At 37.3% G+C, this 16877-nt stretch overlaps 1 protein-coding gene and 1 pseudogene across 9 annotated transcripts in view; one reads left to right on the top strand and one right to left on the bottom strand.

The window, feature by feature from the left end:
- Positions 1–487: 487 nt before the first annotated feature.
- The window catches only part of PSME3IP1 (proteasome activator subunit 3 interacting protein 1), a 30875-nt gene continuing 14485 nt past the window's right edge, over positions 488–16877 (bottom strand). For all 9 annotated transcript variants that reach the window (XM_031458394.2, XM_031458391.2, XM_031458389.2 and 6 more), the window contains 3 exons: positions 14772–14905; positions 7227–7291; positions 488–1239 (listed from right to left, as the gene is read on the bottom strand). In XM_031458394.2, coding sequence (XP_031314254.1) covers positions 1022–1239; positions 7227–7291; positions 14772–14905 — 417 coding nt within the window. In that variant the 3' untranslated portion in view covers positions 488–1021. The remainder of the gene's footprint in view (positions 1240–7226; positions 7292–14771; positions 14906–16877) is intronic.
- On the top strand, positions 9729–10339 carry LOC116154864 (ATP synthase F(0) complex subunit C2, mitochondrial-like; annotated as a pseudogene).

The following is a 16877-nucleotide window of genomic DNA, read 5'->3' as shown; positions in this document are numbered from 1 at the left end:
CTCTGTCTTTCCCTCCTGCTCAAAGGAAGAGCCCCCCTCCCTTTATGAGACAGAGGTGGAGCAGCACCTCTAGCTCTTGGCTGCTCACAGCCTCTGGGCTGCTCTGTGTGGGAAGGGAAGAGCAGGAGGGGAAACAGATCAAAGAAGAGGAAAGGATGATGGCAGCACCTTTAGGCTAGAAATAACTTCCATAGTTAAAGCCACAACTATAAATGTATCCAACAGAGTGGGGCCTCAACAGATTACAGATGGAATACGCAGGTGGGTCCCGTGGACTTTTAGAATCCAGTAGTTGCTAGAAATAAGTTATCTCATCCACATACCTACCGGCACTTCTGATTTTCGGCTATGATGAAACAATAAGGCCTATGTTTGTTTCTCTAAGGTTAGTCTTAAAAGGGATTGGATGGAGGAAGGAGAAGGAACAGCCAAGGGTAAGGAAAAACTTCACAATGAATGATGAGTGTTAAGTGACACTCCCTGAGGATGTAGTTTAGAATCTTTACTTAGCACAACATCAAGAATCAGTTAGTTCCAGGGCAACGCACCATTCCATCCCCTGGGTCCATCTCTCCCACCACATGCTCTACAACGCAGTATAACCAAACGGCGCGTTCATCTAGAATAGAAAGTTTAAATAATATCTGTCCAATAACTGCCCTTGCTTCTTTGTGATGTTGGGAAAGAAAAAACAAAAAAGCAAGCAACCGAAACCAAACCCTTTCCAAGCCAGCTGGTGCCTATCTTCCCACAGCATTTTCAGGGGAATTTCTGCTCACCCTACTTCATCAGTGAGGACAGAGGCCATGGGACAGGTCTGGGCCTCTGTAAAGGCTGGAAAGAGAAACCAAACAATTTGGGCCACAAGTAGATTCTGGCACATTTTTAGATGAGGTTAAAAACATCATGGTGTGCACAGGGAGCAGGAAAAGGAGTTTTCTGAGGGCAGTAGTGCCTGGAGGCAGAATAAACTGTCCGGTCTACTCTTGGGGTGGAGCTCCTGGCAGTAAGGACAGAGGAGCTAGGGGGCCTCGAGGAAGGTGTTGGTTCGGAAGATGGAGGAGACAATCTTGCCAGTGGCATTGATGGTACCCTCGCTGTCTGAGCTGGACTCAGAGTCGCTGCTCCCAGAGTAGGCGCCCAAGCCTGGGAGGATGCCGATGCAGACGGCGGCAGAGGGGCAGTGGATGGAGGGACCGCTCAGGGATGTGCTTCCAAGAGACACGCAGGATGGGGCTCCTGCAAAAAAGGAGGAAGGCCTGTTACTTCATCACCCTCTTCCAAAGTTGATGGCGTGCTTTCCATGCATTGAGGGCTTTATGTTGGAAGTCTCAAAACAAGCCGATACGGTCAACACTACTATCATCCTCATCTTAAGAGTTGTTCCTTGTTTATAACTGAGAAAACCAAAGCCACAGCAGAGAACATTTTCATACCATGCAGAATGTCACCAAGTAGTTGGGGCTCTTTTCATCCCAGGAAACCCATATTTATGGTAGCCCTCTGGGACAGAAAGCCTCAATCAAGAAAACACAGGACTTGAACTGAAGGTTAGAGGAAAAGTTAAGGACTCTCCTCCACCTCTTCTTCCTTCCTGTTTCCAGCCTCCCTGAATCACTACAGCAGCCTGGTGTGTAGGAATGCCCCATCTTACTGATGAGGGAGGTCCAAAGCCCTAGCTAAGGTTAAGGCCACTTAGAATAGTAGAAAACGGTAAACTAAATCTGAGTTAAAAGCTAATGTACTAAAATGATCCCAGAGCTCACTGTAGAGTAAGGGCTGGAGTTCAAAAGCATTGTCTCAGGCTGACAAATATATTACCTTAGCAGGTTTTGCCTTAACAGACCCCTAACACCTCATGTAACTGTGAAAAGAATATGTGGTTCCAAGTAGATGAAATCAGGAGTACATAAAAAATACCACTGAGAAGCAGAAAGAGATCTCAAACAGCCAGTACACGTAGTTCATTTGCTTATCTTACAGGAACTACTATTAAAGCGGAAAGGAAGCTGCTAAAGATAATACTAAAACATGGAGATGTAGAAAATGACATGAGAGCTGATACTGAATGTAGAGGAGGTGGTAACAAGGCCACAAGAAAGCAGATGCAAATATTAAGAGTATCACAAAAGCTGACTTCTTTACCATATAAAAAGTTCTTCCAAAACTTACAACCAACCAACAACTGAATAGAAAAGTAGACAAAAGACACAAACACTTCACAGAAAAAGAAACAAATGACTTAAATGTAGGTGGCTGAGGACCAGGGGAGATTTAACTTTTTACTCCACACTCTTTTGTCCCTTTTGAAATTTTTTATTATGTGCATTTAACTACCTATTCAGACAAGATTTAAGAAAGCCAAATGCAAAAATTCAAAGAGCATCCTAAGCCACTTAAAGTAGGAAGGAATAGCCCCCTCTATCTCTGCAACCCCAAGGGCATCCCTGTCTTACATTCAGGAAGGCTGTAGAAGAATGACAGTCCTATTGTGTATCTTCTCCTCAGACTCTAAGTCTTGAGGGCAAGGACTCCTTCCTCACCATCCCATCCCCTGGGCACAGAGCAGGCCAGCATTCACAACACATAATAATGCAGGGAAGTGCTGTTATAGAGTTTCACTGCAAATGGCTGAATTGGGGGGGGGAGGTGCGGGGGATGAGAATCTGAAAATTTAGGACGTAACATCACATTGTATGCCATTCATTACCTGAACATTTGTTGTATTATTACATTGACATATACAGTGATACTTTCAGTATTCTGTTAGAAAAATTTGATTGTTTAAAAAAAAAACACCTTGATATCATAAGGGTATGAATCAGTTACTCAGAAAAGTAGTTTTTGAGAAGCTGTTCAGTGAGATGTGTCACCTTATTAATTATTTCAAGGGTGAACTGAATTTCAGGGTCTATCTTAGACAGAAAAGAAGGATCAAGGTCAGAGCACCTATGGAGGACTAGGGCAGGCCTAAGGGAAGCATGGCAGCCAGCCACAGAAATGTAGCCACAGGAATCTGGACCATGGTGGAATCAGCAGAGTTTAAGCAAAAAGACCAAATCTCCCAATTATCTAGGATGTTTCAAGAAAGAAAAGAGACTACAACTCCGACAAATTTCATTCCAAAAGCAGTTAACTGTCCAAAGAGAACAAAATGGTGTCCTCTGATCTTGCCCATTTGGTGAAGTTTCCTACCAACTTCTGCATTTGCAGGACCACACTGTCACACCAAATTAACACCGAAAATTACTAATGGAGAATGTTCTCAAGATTCAGACAGATGAGTGACTTGAGACTAGATAGGACCAACTTGTGCATTCAGTGGCTCTGCTCAGAGCTGAAGCCAGAGCCTCCAGTGGGGGAAGCCTGAATCTCCATGAGGACCACAGAGCTATCTTCTGGGGGACTAAAGGGACAAAGGCTTCTACTGCCGAGGACAAGACTCTAAAAGAAGCTTCCAGGATAGTCTTCTCGTGGGCCCTTAGCTCCTGGCAAAAGAGGGTTATTTCTTGCCCAGTTTCTCCCATATGAATGAAAGGGTAGACAGAAGAGATTTAGAATGACAGAAAAGATGGCTCTTAAACACAAGCATCTGACAGAAAGTTTAAAGAAACCACACAAGTCTTCCTTTCCACTGACTGAGGCAGACAGTTCCTAGCAGGGAATAAGCACCAGATACAGGGTTACTAGTTAACTAGCTGAAATATATTTTAGATTTCCATGAAGTTTTATGTGTGTGTATGCACACAGGATATACTTATTCTATTTAAGCAGCTACAGTTCAGCAAGTTCCTTATATATTAAAAAGATACCAGTGAAATGGAACTCATACATTGCTGATGGGAATGTAAACTGGGATAACTCCTTAGCAGGGCAATTTGGCAATATTTAAATTACACATGCATATCTGACTCAATAATTCTACTTCGAAGTATTTAACGTAATATGTTTTGAATGTGAAAAATGATGCATGTAAGGGTTATTTAATGAAACATCATAATAGCGAAAGAATGGAAACAATCTAAATGTTCATAAATAAAAGTGAAATAAATATACTATAGTACAACCATACAATGGATTACTACACAGCCTTAAAAAGGAATGAAATTCTTTATGTGCAGATATACTATGATTCCCAAAGTAACTAAGCAATGAACAGAAGAGCATGTTAATTAAAATCATGATAATGATGATACAAAGTGCAAAACAACATAGGAAGTAATCTTACCAAAAAATCAACATGAATGGACCAAGCTCAAGATCTAACTACCATTTTATAGGAAACATAGGGTAGAAAGGAACACCATGAGGATGCATTCAGCAAAATCCAGAGTGTGGGAAACTCCACAGGACAAAGACCCAGTTTCTTCACAAAAACAAACAAACAAACAAAAACCATCAAAGGAAACAAAAACTAAATTTAAAAAGGAGGAAGAACTCATAGGTTAAATGAGACTTAAAAGACTTACTAGCTTACTGTTAAGATGCCGTAAGATGGCAATATTCCCAAAATGATCTATAGATTCAGACAATTCCTACCAAAATCCCAGCTGCCTTTTTTGTAGAAAGTGACAAGTTGATCCCCAAATTCATACTGAAATGCAAAGGACCTCAAATAGTCAAAAAGATCTTGAAAAAGAACAAACTTGGAAGACTGACCCTTTCCAGTTTCAAAACTTACTATAAAGCTATAGTGATCAAAACTGTGTGGTAATGGCATAAGGATAGACATATAGATCAATGCAAGAGAAAAGAGAATCCAGAAATAAACCCACACATGCTGTTCAACTGATTTTCAACAAAAGTGTCATAACAATTCAGTGGGGAAAAGAACAGTCTTTTCAACAAATTTGAGTCAAAAAAATTAGTTCAAAATGGGTCAAAGACCAAAAAGTAAGAGCTAAAACTATAAAACTCTTAGAAAAAAATGTAAGTGTAAATCTTCTTGACCATTAATTAGGCAATATGACACCTAAAGCTCAAGCAATCAAACAAACAAAAAAAATGGGTGTTATCAAAACTGAAAACTTTTGTGCTCCAGTGAACATCATCAAGAAAGTGAAAATACAACCCAGAGATACAATACTTGTAAATCACCTGACAAGTGTCCAGTATCCAGAACATACAAAGAACTCTTATAATGCAATAATAAACAGTCAAATAATCCAATTTTTAAAAAGGCTCAGGATTTGAATATTTCTCCAAAAAAGATAAACAAATGGCCAATAAGTACGTGATGCCAACATCATTAGTCATTAGAGAAACCCCAACCAGAACCATAATGAAGCATCACTTCACACCCAGAATGATGTACATTATGGGAAAGACAACAAGTATTGATAAGGATGTGAACCTTCATTTACTGCTGGTAAAATGTAATAACGGTGCAGCTGCTGTACAAAACAAGTTCCTTAAAAAGTTAAACACAGATTTATTATATGACTCAGCAATTCCATTCCTAGGTATATACTAAACCCAAAGGAACTGAAAACAGTTGCTCACACAAAAACTTGAACGTGAATGTTCATAGCAGCATGGTTCATAATAGCTCAAAAGTGGAAACAACCTAAATGTTCGTGAGCTGATGAGTAAACAAAAATGTGGCAAATCATATGACAGAATATTACTCAGCGGTAAAAAGTACTGATGCATGCCACAACATGAATGAACTTTGAAAACACTGTGTTAAGTGAAACAAAGCCAGACACAAAAGGCCATATATTACATGATTTCCTTTATATAAAATGTTCAGAAAAGGCAAATCCATAGAGTCAGAAAGCAGACTGTGGTTGCCAGTGGCTGCAGAAAGGGGAAGAACGAAGAATAACTGCTAATGGGCATGGGGCTTCTTTTTGGGGTGATGAAAAATTCTGGAATTAGATAGTGGTGATAAATACACATTCTTCTGAACATATTAAAAACCACTGAGCTGAATCCCTTAAAAGGGTGAATTTTATGATATGTAAATTATCACCAATTTTTTTAAGCCATATAAGCCAAATAAAATGTCTAATCTTTGCTTGGATCCTGATTTTTAATTGTCAGGAAAAAAATTTATGAGAAAACTGAGGAAAAATGAATACTAATTTTGTATTTGATAGTATTTAGGAATTATTCTAATTATTCTAGGTGTGATAATGGTATTACAATTATGTTAAAAAAACATTTTTTAGGGATAAATACAGAGTAACTATGGAAGAAACAATCCGATGTCTAGAATTTGCTTCAAAATACAGGCAACATAAATGAAACAAGATTGGATGTATTAAAAGTTGTTGAAGCTACATTATGGGGTTCATTATACTATTATCTCAACACTTGAATATGTCTTAAGCTTTCTATAATAAAACACTTTCCAAAAAATAATATATTTGTAACTGCTTGTACATACACTGACTAGCTCTAGACATATATGTAAGAAATATATAAAACTGTTTCTCTCTGGGAAGGAGAATGGGATAGAAGAGGACATAGAGGTAGAAAGAAAGCTCTTCACTGTCTTTTTTTAAAGTAAATTCTAGAGCAAAAAGGTATCAGCAACTGCCCACCATTCCTGGAGTTCAGTAGATATGTTTTAAAATATCCTTTTTTTGAAAGAGAAATAAATGTAAGCCCTGTTTTACAGATGACCCTCTAAGTTTAACTTAACAGCCTCAATCCCAATGGGAGTTAGGAATGGAAGAACTGAAAACACTCGAATTTCTCATCCCTGATTCAATCCCCAGTAACACTCACCCTCACTTATAACTTTGTGCCACTTAATACAGTACCAGATTTGATCGTATAAAAGTAACTACCAAAGAAAGTGTACTCCTGGAAACTGCATTGAGCTTCTAAGCTCAATCCAATCCAGCTAACAGCAGGAGCCAGGCATTCTATCTCACTGGTAGCCAGCCAGGTGAAATCAAGAAACTTGACATTTAAGGGAGACAGAGAAACCCCTTTGTGAGCAGAGGTGATATGACCAGAACTTTGGCTTTGTAAGCACTCCTGGGAAAGCACAATTGTCATTTATCAGTTCCATTGGTTTCTAACATACTATTTTGCAGGGCAGCTGACACCCTGCTAGGTATAAGTCCTGCATGGTCTAAAATGGTTTGGTAGGTTAAGTTTAGGTAGGTTTGCGTAGAGATACGCACATGCCTCCACAGATAAAATGCATTTCAGCCTTTTACTACATTTCATGTGTATTGTAAGTAAAGAATGAAATGAAAGCTGCCACCCACCTTGATTCTTGTCATCTGGGTCAGGGTCCGATTTCAGTCTTTTCACACTGTTGCCACTCTCTGAGCTGTAAACAAAAAAACATGGTGATCTGAGCTATGTCCAATCTTGGGGATCAAAGCTTTGGGAATCAGAAGTTCCAATAACCACTTAATATGGGGCTTAGGCAGCCTCAAGGAGTTGGGATGATCTGAAATGAAAAGTTTTCATTTCAGGTTCTTAATCTCCTTCCAGTTACACTGTTGTTATAAAGATAATTTAAACCGTTGACCATTTCAAGGAGGTGAAGCATTATCTCTTCAAGCATCACCTAAACATCAGATTCTTTCTTGTCATCATTCATCTTGGTTAGAACCACAGATGGATTTCAAGAATATCTGGACATGTTTATAAATGACAAACATTTAGTAGTTATTAGAGATTGAAGAAAATACCTTCAGTGACATGCTAAAGATTCTGAAAGTCACCCAGAAGACCGTCACTAAAAACACATACTTCTGGGAGAGGGTATAGCTCAAGTGATAGAGGGCATGCTTAGCATACACACGGTCCTCGGTTCAATCCCCAGTACCTCTTCTAAAAATAAATAAATAAATAAGTAAGCCTAATTACTTCCCCGACCAAAAACAAACAAACAAACAAACAACAACAGCAAAAAAGAACCATGCGGCTTGGAGAAGGTATAATGCTCCCCAGCTCAACCATCACTACTAATGTAAGTAAGGTTTGTAAAATTCTTAGCCAATAAACAAGTTAGGGTAGTCAAAAAAAAAAAAAAAGCATGTACTTCAAAGAGGAAGGAAATGACCCCAGATGGAAGGGACGGTGAGCAAAGAATCTGGCAAATACAAATCTAAACAAATATTGTCTATACAAAAAAACATCTACTTCGCAGTGTCAAATATGACCATACTGAAGTACTGAACATTAGTAGCATGTGAAGTAGGAAGAAGGTGACTATAGCTAAAAGTTCTAGAGTCCATGGATAATTTTGTAGGGAGGTAAGATAGTAATTTACTCTAGGCTTTGCTAAGTATTCCTGATAAAGTGCAAGGTTAGCCACCAAAAGAACAGAAGAAGAATACATAAATCCAAACTAGTAGAATGGAAAAAAAAAAGAACAAAAGATTTTAAAACCATAATCAATTTTTATAAAAAAGATACAAGGAAAAATACTTTTAAATACAAAGCCAAATAACATTATGATAGTAGAAACTACATTAAAAAATTCTAATAAATTCAATCTATAAAGAGATTAACAGACTAAATTTTAAATCAGCTATTTATGAGACACACCTGAAAACTTAACAAAAGCAAAATAAACAACTTAAGACCCAGAAAGATTGGAAGCAAAGGAATGGAGAAAGAATTACCGCAGCAAATACTAACCCAAAGAAGGCTAGGGTACCTATATTAATATTAAGAAGATAGACTTTAAGATCAAAAGTGTTACACGGGATAAAGGAGGTTAGTTTACAATGAAACACAGTTTAATTCACTATGAAGAAATAACAGTTTTGAACATGTATGCTTCTAATTAAAGAGCTTAAAAGTATACTATGTTCAACAGAACTCTGAAGAAAATCAAGAAATCATTACTACAGTGGGAGATTTCAAAATTCTCCCCTCAAGTACTAACAGAACAAGTAGACAAATCTGTAAAGACCCAAGATTTGAACCATATAATTAACAAGTTCGTTCTGTTGTACCTACACAGAACCCAAAACAAACAATTACAAAACAGAGTCTCCTGAAGCTCACTTGGAGCATTCTCAAAAATTAACCTCAGGAATAGGTCATAAAGCAAGTCTAAAGCAATTTCAAAAGAACCAGTATATACAAACCACAACGCAATTAGGGTAGAAATCAATAACGAAAACTAATATATTATATTTCACAGACTCTAAGACACCACTGACTGTAAGGTATTAACATGTGGCAGAAAAAAGTTCATCTTAGAACAAATGAAAATGTTTAAGTTAACTAAATATGTTTGGAAGTTTGTAAAAATGCTTATAATTCATGAATCAAGGAAGAAATCAGAATAGATATTTAAAAATTTAGTTGGGAATATATGTATGTATATGCATGACTGGGACATTGTGCTGTATACCAGAGATTGACACATTGTAATTGACTGTATTTCAATTAGAAAAAAAAATAACTTAGTTGGAAATATAAAATTGTATACAATGAAAGCTGAAGAAAAACTGTAGCTTTAGATGCCTACAACTAAAAAGAAGGGCTGAAAATTAATTAGCTTGGTATCTGACAGTTACTTATAACAAAAATAATAAAAGTATAATATTGAAGAAAGTAAAGAATATTCTAAGGAAAGGAGGTAGGAGATATTAAAGAGCAAAAATTAATGAAATAGAAAAAAACAGGGAAAAGTAAATCCAAAAGATCTTTGAAAAGACTAATAAAACAGACACTACCCTCTCATGAAAACAGTCAAGATAAGAACAAAAGCACAATTCATCAGTATTTGGGACATAAAGGGGACAATTACAGATATAACAGCAATCAGAAAAATAAGGAATACTAACAATTTAGCTCATGTATTTGAGAAAAAACCAAAATGGACAAATTCCCAGAAAATATGATAAAACTGACTCAGCCCTGTCTTCTCTGCAGCTCTGGGAGCAGATCTCCTGCCACAGCCCCTCATTCCCTGAAAATGTACCCTTTTGCCAAGTTTGTCTCCACCCACTCCTTGATCAGGAGAACCTCTCCACTACTGAGCTGACTGATCACTGTCTAAAGTGATGCTGAAACGACCAGACGGAGACACTGACAGATGAGAGCCACAGCAGCTTGGCAGCCCCATGTCCCAATCACCTCACTTATTCCTAGCTGCAGCTTCTAAGCCAGTGCCTTCTCACAGGACACTGACAGAGCAGCCAAGTTCATTGGAGCTGGGGCTGCCATAGCAGGGGTGGCTGCCTCTGGGACTGGACCTGGAGGTGTGTTTGGGATTCTCATCATTGGTTATGCCAGGAACCCTTCTCTGAAGCAACAGCTCTTTTCCTGTGCTGTTCTGGGCTTTGACCTCTTGGAGACCATGAGGCTCTTTTGATGGATGGTGGCCTTTCTCATCCTCTTCGCCTCGTGAAGGAGCGATCTCCACCTCCTATAGTTCTTTCTCCTATGTCTTGTCTGAACTGTATGTTCCTTTTCGTGTACTTCACCAGGCAGCCTGGGGAAAGTGGTTGGCTCAGGGTTTTACAGACGGACACAAAAAAATACTGTATTAGTAAGAAAAAAAAATGACTCAAAAAAGACATGGAAAAATATAAAAAGTCCTATAATCACAAATTTAAAAAAAAGAGGGCCCAAAGTGATTTCATAGAGTTCTACCAAACTTTCACAAAAGAACACTACCAGCTTATAGAAACTCCTCCAGAGAACAGAAAAAGAAGGAATACTCCCTAAATGAATCTAGGTTTAATCCTCATATCAAAATCAGATAAAATGAGGGAAAAAATATATGCCAGTCTCACTCATGATTGTAGATGCAACAATCTATACAAAATACTAGCAAAACAAATCCAGCAATTAAAAAAAAAAGAAAATACATCACTACAAGCTGGGTTTATCACAGGAATGCAACATTAGAAAAAAAAAAACTTTCTTTTTTTTTTTTTACTGTAACAGAGTTAAAAATAAAAGTTTATTTTATCAATTTAAAAGCACAAAAAAACTGACAAAATTTAACAACTCAAGGCTACAAAAGAATCTCTTACCAAACTAGGAATAGAACTTCCTTAACCTGCTAAAGGATATCTGAAAAGAAAAAAACAACAAACACTATTCTTAGTGGTGAAAAGTTATAAAAATTCTATTTAACACTAGAGATAAAACAAAGATATGCACAGTAATTGTTTCTTTCTAACATTTTACTGGCGGTCCCAGCCAGCGCAATAAGAAAAAGGAATTAAAAGGTGTAAGGAAGAGAATAAAACTGTCATTATTCACAGATGGTGACTCTCTACATAGAAATTACAAAAGAACCCACTGATAAATTATTAAAGTTAATAAGAAGAGTTATTATTAAAGTTAATAAGAGTTGGGTGACTGGATATAAATATTCCAAAATCAACTGCACTTTTATATATCAGCAACAACAACAAAAATAATACCCAGGACTAAATCTAACAAAAGACATGTACAACCTTTTTGAAAAAAAAAAAAAAACTATTAAGAATTTACTAAATGTCATTAAAGGAAACAAATAAATGTAGATATATGCCATGGATAGAGAAAGAGTCAAATCCATAAAGATCTGTTCTTTCCATAAATTTATCAAGCAATTTAGTAACATTCCAATAAAAATCCCAATAGGGATTGTTAAAGAACTTAAACTAAATCTAAAATTTATATGGAAGAATGAAGTGGCCAAGAATAGATAGGACATCCCTGAGAAAAAGGTAAGGGTACTTGTCGTACCAGATATCAAGATCTGTTATAAAGCTACAATAATTACAGTGTGATACTGGTCCAACAGATCCTAGGAACAGAAAAACAGAATCCCCAGACAAACTCATGTATGTATGGAAACTTGTTTTAAGACAGAGGTGACACTGAAGGTCTTTGAGGTAAGGCAGAAGTAGTCAGTAAATGTTGCTAGAAAATTGGCTTTTCATTTGAAGAAAAGAATTGAATTGTGATCCCTACCTTCACAAAAATCAATTCCAGATAGATTAAAGACTAACATGTGAAAGACAAAATTCTAAAACCTTTACAAGAAAAACTGTATTACAACCTTGGGGTAGAAGGAATTTCTTGAATATAAAAGGATCTAATATAACAAGCAAATATTGATATATCTGACCACATTAAAATTGACCACCTTCAAAAGGTACAAACTTCCAATTATAAAATAAATGTTGTGGGAATGTAACATACAACATGGTGACTATAGTTAATAATACCATATTGTATATTTGAAAGTTGCCAAAAGAGTAGATCTTAGAAGTTCTCATCACAAGGAAAAAAATATGTCATCATGTGTGGTGATGAATGTTAACTAGACTTACTGTGGTGATCAATCATTTCATTTTATATATATATATATCTCAAGTCATTTTGCACACTTGAAACTAATATATGTTACATGTCAATTATATCTCAATTTTAAAAATTGACCACCTTAAAATTAAATATTAAAATTAATAAAAGTAAAAAGATAAGCTATAAATTGGGGGAAAATAATATGAGGACTATGTTTAAAAAAAAAAACAAAACCTATAGATCAGTAAGAAAAATACAAATAACCTTGTAGAAAAATGGCAATATGAATGAACAAACCTTTTTCACACAATAGGACACATGAACGGCAAATCAACATATGAAATATGTCAACTACATTTGTTAACAGGGAAATGCAAGTTAAGATTATAAGGAGATGCTGTTTTATAAATCACTGTATCACTGTATCTGTGCTATCCAGTAGGGCAGCAACTAGCATTCAACACTTAAAATTTGACTAGTGTGGCTAGGGAATTGGATTTTAAATTTCACTTAGTTTTAATTCATTTAAATTTAGATAGCCACAGGTGGCCAGGGGCTATCATACTGGACGCACAGCTCTAGAGAAACATATGCACATACGTAACATAGCATGTCCTTGACGTATCAGCACCACTTGCCATGATCCAAACATTCATTCACAGGAGATGAACAATTTTGGTATCTCAAATAATGCACTGTTATACAGCAGAACTCACTTTCAGAATGAATTACAGCTGTATATGCACATACACACACAATATTGTTTCAATCATAGAAATAATTTAAGGGAAAAATCAGTCACAGAAGATCATATATATAATGAAATTGTTTTTATAAAGTTTAAAAACAAGCAAGCTATAATATAATACTTATATAGGCAACCAAAAAACCCCAAAACTATTAAAGTAAAGAAAGGCAAAAGAATTTGATTTGGAAAAGTAGTGTGAGGATGGCAAGGCAGGGGGACGATGGGGAGGAGCAAGAGGCAGACTCAATATTGTTGACAACGCTCTAAGTCTTAAGTTGGGTGATGGGTTCACAGGTGCTTGTTTTATTATTATGCTTCACAACACACACACACACCAGGCATCAGACGTTCACCAAGCATCAGAATCATCCATGGAACTCTAAAAAATAGACTCCCGGATCTCCTTCTAAACTTACTGAGCCAGAATTCATGTGAGGCAAGCCATAGAATTAACAAACCCCCAAGTGATTCTAATAAACTCAAGGCTGAGTGGATTAGGAAGTCCTGCCTCAGAAGACGAATTTATTACCTTGCTGCACAACACAACAATAAAGGATGTCTAATAAAGGTGATCTAAGGATTAAGAGAGATACTTATAACACCCATTTTGCTAGCAGCAAGACACCGCTGAGCAGTAGCTAATTGCCCATCTAGAGAGACCTTTCTTGGTATAGTCCAGTAAAACTAACCCAGTCCAAATCCTGAAAGACACTGAGCCAGGCAAGAACACTTTTATAAAAACTTGAAAGGAATAATTCATGGCTTGGATAACTGGCCCTTTTCAGGCCACTGATACTCCTCCCCTTTGCTGCTATACCATGATGACATTTTTACATGTCAACAATGTTCCTAGGAAGATCAGCAGAAGGATAGTATGCCAAGCCACAAAACTGCATCAATGCACTCCCTTCAAAACATGTGGCTGGTTGCCCTATACCATATTGATTTTCCTAATAGACTGCACTTAAGCTTAACATCATTTTGCCCCTGGGTTGGCCAAATTGAAATGACCAGATTTAATCATTTTGGTGCCATTTCAAGATTTAGAAACGGAGGAGCAAGCATAACAATTTATCAAGATCTCTAGGCAGGGCTGCCACCCCACATCTATCAAGCAGAACACCAAGCCAGGTGTGGAACCCAGTCACAGTTGCCATATTCTTACAGGCCACAGAGTCTTTGCAGCAGCTCTTCCCCCTGCCTGGGATGCCTGTCAAAGCCCTAGCCAACCTGTCCTAACTAATCAACCTCTCCCTTCTAATGCCTTCCCTGACTTCCCCAAAATGAGAGCACATATCTGCTCCAGGAAGTTATGTGTCTCCTCCTCCCTACTCTCATTACACCCTATACAAATCCTTTCATAGAACGTACCACCTTGTTTGCCTGGAAACACAGATGCTCAAATACTGAACTCCATCTCCCCTATTACCTTGTGACCTTGGACAAAGGTTTTCAACCTCTGAGATTCTCAGCCTCTTCCTCTGATTATAATAATTTGTACTTCATAGACTTGTTGAGAAGAGTAAGAGATGCATGAAAAGCACTTAACAACGCCTGGAACATGGCAGGCATCCAATGAAGAGTAGCTATTATACGAATGAACAATCAGAGAGACAAAGGTCAGAGGCTATAGAAGACACCAAATCTGGTAGAGGAGAGAGAGAGCTTAGGCTATCAATGGAACTTCACCAGGACTTACGCTTGGGTAACCTTTTGCTCTGATACCATTACTCTGGCATTTCAGAGCACACAGAGGGAGATTTAAGTGGTGTGAATGTGGGCTGACCTCTTATGCTTCACAGCTCCTGCCAACAGCTTTGCCTGGGAGAACTTGTTCTTGGTTTCTATGGGCTTCACAGTCACTTTCTTCTCCACTTCTTTCTTGTTTTCTGGAGAAATTCCAACCTTGTTGAGATTACTGTGAGTTACAGGTTAAGGGTCAAACTAAGCAAAAAGAAGCAAGCAGGACAATGGTAAATGCAGAGACGGAAGGCAGATAGAACCCACTAGCACTTCAGCTCTGCCATGTAATGTTCAGCCTACTCATTAAAAAAATGCCCTCCCCTCTTTACTCTTCCAGTCAAATACAGCTGATTTCAAAAGAAATGAAGTTGAACAGGAGGAAGATGGCAAATCAAGCTCAAAAATAATACAGAGAAGCAAACCGTTCTCTCTGATTTTCAATGAAAATCTGAGCATGACCAGAAAACCTATTACCAAAGACATGGCCAATATCATCCTTGCTGGGGAAGACAAAGGTCTTGAAGAATGCAACAGAAAAAAATGTGGCTTCCCTGAAAACATAAAAAATTTTTGCTTTTTTCCTTCTCTAGGGGTAAAATCAAATTCTGCAGAATGTCCTATGACTATCAATGGCATTCAGTGTTAGCACGACTAACTCCTACTCTGCTGGTACAGGAAATCAGAATCATTTTAAGGCTCATTAAAAAAGTAGTCCCTCCCCTGTTCCAAACCTACTGAATGAGGACCTCCAGAAGCCCAGAAACCTGTTTTAAACACTATCTCAAGGTGATTTTAATGAGAAACTCCTGTGAATATATTGTACAATACAAGGACCAAAAAGTTGTTTTAAAAGCATAATATAACCAGTTCACTTGTAACACACTTTTTCCATGCTTGATGTCAATCTCTGGCTCTCAAGTTTTGTCACTTTCTTTTGTTCTCTCCATCAACCCCCACCCCTCCTTCCCTTTTATCATTTCTCACAACCTATTAGTCAATAGGAACTGGAACATGGTGCAATTCCTTACTTAAGATGCAGTCAATCTCTGGCTCTCAAGTTTTGTCACTTTCTTTTGTTCTCTCCATCAACCCCCACCCCTCCTTCCCTTTTATCATTTCTCACAACCTATTAGTCAATAGGAACTGGAACATGGTGCAATTCCTTACTTAAGATGCAGTAGTGCCTTACTGGAACAATAGTGACATCTAGTGCCCAAGACAGCTAAGAAGTACCTATGAGCCCAAAGGGGTCGGGGTGGGGGTGTGTGGTCTAGGCCGTTTATTTATGTATCTTTGAACAATGGAGAAACTGGGTTTACCAGAAATTAGGAAATTCTAATTCTGATCACTCTTCAGGTACTAACTTGATTCTTATGGGCATCAGTTATTTTGAACATTTTCAATAGTCAACGGGGATTATGCATAATGCTCAGTATTATTCCAAGTTTCATCAACTGAATGTTTTTAAGGTCATCATGGAAACTGATAATATGTTAATCCTAAACATTCATTTTTTTTTTTTAGAATAAAAATTAAAGAAACAAATTTCATCTTTCTAGTACGGAATACCAAAAACCAAGAGCATGCTGAGATTTTTACTTGCAACTCCATCATTAAAGGATAAACTCTCAAAGAAAATTCTCATTATTAAACACTGAAAAGAAAACAAAAATGGAAAAAACTGATATAAGAAACCACAAAACCACACATTTATAATGTCAAGACAAAGACAAAAACCAGCACTTAACTTTTTATTCTTCTGAAGTGAAGAAAAGCCCTCAACCTTTTCTTTTTGTGGGGGCAGGAGAGGTGATATACTATTATTTTTGATCCACATCCAAAGCATAAGCAATTTTTCCCCTTAAGTCCCTCTCACCCTAAAAAGCTTTAAATACAGAAACACATCTCAAAAATCTCAAGGAGTGCATGAGATGAGGCATTTTAAAAAATCACATAGTTTTTAAAAAACACTTAATACTACTAAATACTGCTTCAGCCTAACGCAAACAAGAGTTCTGTTGTTTACACTGGCACAAATCACAGCTTATTTGTATTCACAAGTATCACATTATAAAATGCATCATATTATAACAAGAACCAGATCCTGATTTAGAGCTTCAATAAACAAATGTCTAATCCTTCAATTCCT

The sequence above is a fragment of the Camelus dromedarius genome, chromosome 9, assembly GCF_036321535.1.
Source record: "Camelus dromedarius isolate mCamDro1 chromosome 9, mCamDro1.pat, whole genome shotgun sequence".
NCBI classification, from domain to species: Eukaryota; Metazoa; Chordata; class Mammalia; order Artiodactyla; family Camelidae; genus Camelus; species Camelus dromedarius.
The sequence above is the reverse complement of the archived record's forward strand: the minus strand, read 5'-3'. Positions and strand labels throughout refer to the sequence as shown.